The 6,735-nt window shown below is 40.8% G+C and overlaps 1 protein-coding gene across 1 annotated transcript; it reads right to left on the bottom strand.

Annotated features, from left to right (window-relative positions):
* Positions 1-2,344: 2,344 nt before the first annotated feature.
* Positions 2,345-3,202, bottom strand: LOC130291958 (olfactory receptor 1044-like). The gene has a single exon (XM_056541388.1). It carries the CDS (start codon positions 3,200-3,202, stop codon positions 2,345-2,347), a length of 858 nt encoding a protein of 285 aa, XP_056397363.1.
* Positions 3,203-6,735: the final 3,533 nt, after the last annotated feature.

Genomic DNA, 6,735 nt, shown 5'->3' with positions numbered 1-6,735 from the left:
TTTTGCCTACAAATTTTTTTCTGGTTTTGACATAAATTTTTGGGTGTAATGATTGATGCCATTCCAAATTACAATTGGTGGTGCAACAAACAAGCCCTCATATGGGTCTGTAGGTGCAAAATTTAAAGCGTTCTTATTTTTAGAAGGTGAAAAATACGAAAGTGCAGGAGCAAATTCCCATAGCAAACCTATCTTGCTCTGGATGGTTCATGACACGGACAGAGGTGGCAGCAGAGAGCACTGTGGTCAGACTGTAAAGAACTACACAACTTCTTTTGGACCATACAGCAGCTCATAAGTACTGGAAGGATTAAGATTTTTAAATTAGAAGTAATTCATAAATCTATTTAACTTACTGGAGCTAGTTGATTTAAAAAAAACTGGATCAGATGATTCTCTCTACTGCTAGTCTATCTGGGCCATCCAGAGCCAGTTTGCCTAGTGTGTGTGACCAATGCTTTTAACGCTTCCTAATAGCTTGATCAGCCTAGATAAGGGGCATTTCATTTAAACCATCCTGCTTCTCTTAGTCTAGTGATGAGCCCCCTCTAAGTGTCTGTAAACCGGGCAAAGTGTCTTCAAGTGCATCTAGAGGAATGTCTAGCAGTCACGGATCTCTCCCCAAAAGGTACACTGCCCACAAGTAGCCTCTGAGAACCTCTTTATAGGGCAGCGGAGGAAGCTTCTTTACACAATCATAAGGCAAGACCCAATGTCTAATTAGACCACACTTGTAATCGTCTACATTTCTACATAACTTCATGCCCAGTTTTGCAGCAATCTGACATTTTTATGTCAGTGCATTTTTTCCTCTCAATGACTATTATAAAACTATTATTAAAATTTAGGGTATATTCACATGTCATTACCATATGCATAGACCCTGAGCAGCAGCAAATGGAGGCCCTGTGAATAGATATTATGGACCTATAGATACTCCAGTGCGGCCATGCTCCTTTTGTCTCTGTGATGTGTCAAAACATTTTTAAGTGACACAGACATTTTAAAATAAAACCATAAAATGACAATAGATTGTTCCTAGATTAAAATGCTTATCAAATCATATTATTATTATTGTATTATTAGTATCTTATCATATCATTTTCTTGCATAATAGACTGTTCCACATCCCTCACTTAAAATATAAATTTATTTAAAAAAATTGGGCTCAAAATCTCTTTCCGCCATTGATCTGTTTAAGTGTTTTTAAGCACCATAAATGTTTTGAAATTTTATTTACAAAGAACCATAAATGCACCTCAACATGTAAAAACTTAAAAGGGTTTTCTGGTAAAGTATATCTTTTCCCTTCACCACAGTATAGTGGGAAAGCATCTGATCACAGGGCATCTGACTGCTGGGCCACGGCTCTTAGAGAGAGAGCATGCTATAGACGGCGCGTGCTACATTAATTTTGTTTTCGAGATACCCAATTGCTGTACTTATCAGGCATCTTTGGCGCTCCCATGGAAGTTAATAAATCACGTGCGGTCCCATTCTAGTGATTGTAGGGGTATCCCAACAGTCGCCCCCCCCCCCCCCCCCATGATCAAATACTTATCCTCTATCCTGTGGATAGGGTATAAGATATTTTTACTGGACAACTCATAAAAACTCAATGAGGCCTAATATGGCCTATAGGAAGGGGTTTTCCTGCTGTGAAATATTCTATTCTGTATCAGCATATTTGTCTTCCAAGGGGTACCCAACCCCTAGATATCTTATCCCCTATCCAAAGGATAGGGCATAAGATGTCTGACCGCCAAGGGTCCGACCACTGGGATCTGCACCCCATATCTGCTTAGAACGCTGGCTTTGGGCTTCCGTGTTCATGACATCACGCCACGACCCCTCCAATAATGTCTGTCAACTGTTCAGAATGCCGGAGTGTGGGCCGAGAGATTGAGGGGGTTCCAGTGGCCGGACCCCCAGCGATCAGATATCTTATCCCCTATTATTTGGATAGGGGATAAGATGTCTAGGGCGGAGTACCCCTTTAAAAGAGTTATTCAGGAACAGAAAAACAGAGCTCCTTTCTTTCAAAAACAGCACCACCTCTGTCCTCAGGTTGTGTGAGGAATTACAACTTGGCCTCAATCATGTTGATTGAACTGAGCTGCAATACCACATGCAACCTTTGGACAGGTATGGTGCTGTTTTAATCAAATCAGCTCTGTTTTTCTAATTCTGGTTAACCCCTTTTTAGTCATGAACCTTAGACAGTTTAAATTAAAAGAAAGGCCAACAGCAGATATGAATATCATGGTTTGGTTTTATTGTATCCATTCTCCTTAACCCAAGAAAAAAAATGTCTTTTTAGTATTCCACTTTTTGTTACCAATACTTATAAGAGTTTGGGGCACCTTTGCACATTGAAGTATACAAGTTTGAATTTGGCAGAAAAAAAGTTTAACAACTTCTTAGTTGCCGACTTCACCTCCTTGTTTTTCAGGCTGTAAATGAGAGGGTTCAGGAGGGGTACAGCAGCTGTATTAAAAAGGGAAAAAAGTTTGTGAGAATCTAAGGAGTTTTCAGAAGTTGGCGACAAATATAAACAGTAAAGAGTCACATAGAGAAGAACCACAATGGTGAGATGTGAGGAACATGTGTAGAAAGCCTTACGTCTACCAATATTAGTCTTCATTTTTAGTATGACAAGTATTATGAAGACATAAGGGATGAGGGTCATAGATAAGGGTATGAGGCCTGAAACAAATACACCTTCTGTGGCAATCCAGAGTTTTAGTAATGACACATCACTACAGGAAATTTTCATAAGTGGTAGAACATCACAGAAGAAGTGGTTGATAACATTTGTGGTGTAACAATTGAAATGAGATAATATACAGGTATGAGGAATAACTTCCACAAAACCTAACATCCAGCATATGGCGGCCAACAGTGCACAGATTCGATAACTCATGATCATGTGATAATGCAAGGGGTTACAGACAGCCATGTACCGATCGTAACTCATGACGCCTAATATCAGAAGTTCTGTGCATTCCAAGGCCATGAAGAAATAAGCGTGGGCCATACATTCAGCAAAAGACACCATTTTAACTCCAGTGATGAAGGCGGTAAGAGTCTTATGAAGAGTCACAGTTGTAGATAATATGTCCAGGATAGACAAGTTGCTGAGGAAGAAATACATTGGAGTATGTAACTGATGCTCCCGATAGACCAAGACAATAATGGTCATATTACCAAGAAAAGTGGACAAATAAAGGAGTAAGACCAATAGGAAGACTGGAACCTGTAACTCGGGAACTTCGGAAATGCCTTGAATAATAAAATTCGTCACTGTCTGATTTTTCCTGTCCAACTGTGGGAACTCGATATTGATTGACCCTAAAGTAATACTAGACAAACAAAGTTTTCTTTTTAGCCATATATATATATATATATATATATATATATATATATATCTCAATAGATACACACACATATATATATATATATATATATATATATATATATATATATATATATATGTATCAGTCATGGACATAAATGTTGGCACCACTGACATTTTTCTAGAAAATGAAGTATTTCTCACAGAAAAGGATTGCAGTAACACATGTTTTGCTATACACATGTTTATTCCCTTTGTGTGTTTTGGAACTAAACAAAAAAAGGGAGGAAAAAAAGCAAATAGGACATAATGTCAGGCCAAACTCCAATTGGCACCCTTAACTTATTATTTGGTTGCACCCCCTTTGGAAACAATAACTGAAATCATATAAATAGAAAATAGATTCAGAATCTTTTTCGCCCTAGGTCTTTGCTGTAAAACGATGTCACTAAGCAAATCACAGGCCTCGGCTCAGTTCTGTCAGATCAAGGTGGCCAGCTGGTGAGACGCTTCCGGCCGGAGCAGTTCTCCCAGTGTTCGGCTGCTTGTCACGCAGCAAGACACCGCAAGTCATAAGAACCCACCTGTAACCCCCGAAGGGACCAGGACACAGAAATCGGGGACACATTGGAGGACCAGGTACTACGTTAGTAAAGCCACGTTGGCAGTATAATAAGGCAGCGACTGTGTGCATATTTGTTGTTGCCGTACCTGGGAATTGGAGGTATCAGATTGACTGTGTGGTCACCAGCGTAACTTCTAGTTATACGAGGATTGCATGGAACATAGTATAAAGACTTAGCCTGTATAATTAATGTTCAAATAGTCAGCACAATAAAATAGAGTGACAGTGATTAGACCAATCACGGCACTTGCTTTTTCTTTTCAGTGACCGTTGTATCTATATATGAACACTTTCTAAGTAAGTACCATTTGAAATGACCCTACTTTCATAGCGCCGATACACCATTGTACCTATTTTTAATAACAGAAATCAGTGTCTTCCTATAACCATCAATAAGCTTCTTACATCTCTCAGCCGGAATGTTGGACCACTCTTCCTTTGCAAACTGCTCCAGGTCTCTCTTATTGAAAGGCGCCTTTTCCCAACAGCAATTTTAAGATCTCTCCACAGGTGTTCAATGGGATTTAGATCTGGACTCATTGCTGCCACTTCAGAACTCTCCAGCACTTTGTTGCCATCCATTTCTGGGTATTTTGTGACGTATATTTGGGGTCATTGTCCTGCTGGAAGACCCAAAATCTCAGACGCAAACCCAGCTTTCTGACACTTGGTTGTACAGTGCGACCCAAAATCCTTTGGTAATCCTCAGATTTCATGATGCCTTGAACACATTCAAGGCACCCAGTGCCAGAGGCAGCAAAACCACCCCAAAATATCATTGACCCTCCACCATATTTCACTGTAGGTACTGTGTTCTTTTCTTTGTAGGCCTCATTCTGTTTTTGGTAAACAATAGAATGATGTGCTTTACCAAATAGCTCTATCTTGGTCTCATCTGTCCACAAGACATTTTCCCAGAAGGATTTTGGCTTACTCAAGTTCACTTTGGCAAAATGTAGTCTTGCTTTTTTATGTCTCTGTGTCAGCAGTGGGGTCCTCCTGGGTCTCTTGCCATAGCATTTCATTTAATTTAAATGTCGACGGATAATTCGCGCTGACACTGATGCTCCCTGAGCCTGCAGGACAGCATGAATATCTTTGGAACTTGTTTGGGGCTGCTTATCCACCATCCGGACTATCCTGTGTTGACACCTTTCATAATTTTTTCTCTTCCATCCACGCCCAGGGAGATTAGCTACAGTGCCATGGGTTGCAAACGTCTTGATAATGTTGCGCACTGTGGACAAAGGCAAATCTAGATCTCTGGAGATGGACTTGTAACCTTGAGATTGTGGATATTTTTCCACAAATATGGTTCTTAAGTCCTCAGACAGTTCTCTTCTTCTCTTTCTGTTGTCCATGCTTATTGTGGCACACACAGACATGCAATGCAAAGACTAAATTAACTTCTCTCCTTTTTATTAAGGGCAAGTAACAGGTGTGATTTTTATATTGCCCATACCTGTTACTTGCCACAGGTGAGTTTAAAGGAGCATCACATGCTTGAAACAATCTTATGTTTCCACAATTTTGAAAGGGTCCCAATAATTTTGTCCAGCCCACTTCTGGAGTTTGTTGTGACATTATGTCCATTATGCTTTTTTCCTCAGTTTTTGGGGTTCAGTTCCAATACTCACAAAGGGAATAAACGTGTATAGAGAGAGTGAGAGAGAGAAATTTTGAAGGGATCATCAACCCGTTAAGTGCCGTGATAAATAGCTATCGCAGTGCTTAAATGGGCACTGTCATATGTTTATGAAACAAAAACTTTGTATATGTTGTACAGCTTGACAAAACATTAACCATTGTAATATACTTCATAAGAAAATTCTATTTTCTTATATAAAATCATGGCTTTGTCCAAGCTGAAGCAGTGGCATGGACAAAGTCCAGTAAGTGAGAGTGGGCTAGCACTCCTCTGTGCTCTCTCCTGTCTGATAGTACTCCTCTGTGCTCTCTCCTGTCTGATAGTACTCCTCTGTACTCTCTCCTGTCTGATAGCACTCCTCTGTGCTCTCTCCTGCCTGATAGTACTCCTCTGTGCTCTCTCCTGTCTGATAGTACTCCTCTGTGCTCTCTCTTGTCTGATAGTACTCCTCTGTGCTCTCTCCTGTCTGATAGTACTCCTCTGTGCTCTCTCTTGTCTGATAGTACTCCTCTGTGCTCTCTCCTGTCTGATAGTACTCCTCTGTGCTCTCTCCTGTCTGATAGTACTCCTCTGTGCTCTCTCCTGTCTGATAGTACTTCTCTGTACTCTCTCCTGTCTGATAGCACTCCTCTGTGCTCTCTCCTGTCTGATAGTACTCCTCTTTGCTCTCTCTTGTCTGATAGTACTCCTCTGTGCTCTCTCCTGTCTGATAGCACTCCTCTGTGCTCTCTCCTGTCTGACAGGTCTCCTCTGTGCTCTCTCCTGTCTGATAGGACTCCTCTGTGTTCTCTCCTGTCTGATAGGACTCCTCTGTGCTCATACCTGTCCTATCAAACAGGAGAGAGCACAGAGGAGTGCTAGCCTATCCACACTCACTGGACATTGTCCATGCCTGTGCTTCAGCTTGGACAATGCCATGATTTTATAAACCATGATTTCTATAAAATAGAAATACAATTTTTGTATCTGACAGTGTCCATTTAAGTGCAACAAGCACTGCCCCCTTAAAGGAAACGGTCACCCATTCATCCGCACTATAACCCGATACACCGGGTTATAGTGCGGGTGAACAGGAGACTGATGCAGGGTCTCAGACTGCTATACCTA

Source organism: Hyla sarda, chromosome 9 (assembly GCF_029499605.1).
Source record: "Hyla sarda isolate aHylSar1 chromosome 9, aHylSar1.hap1, whole genome shotgun sequence".
Taxonomy (NCBI): domain Eukaryota; kingdom Metazoa; phylum Chordata; class Amphibia; order Anura; family Hylidae; genus Hyla; species Hyla sarda.
The sequence above is the reverse complement of the archived record's forward strand: the minus strand, read 5'-3'. Positions and strand labels throughout refer to the sequence as shown.

What these genes read in the sequence shown, in the direction of transcription:
- LOC130291958 (XM_056541388.1), bottom strand. Translation starts at nt 3,202, where the DNA reads ATGACCATTATTGTCTTGGTCTATCGGGAGCATCAGTTACATACTCCA.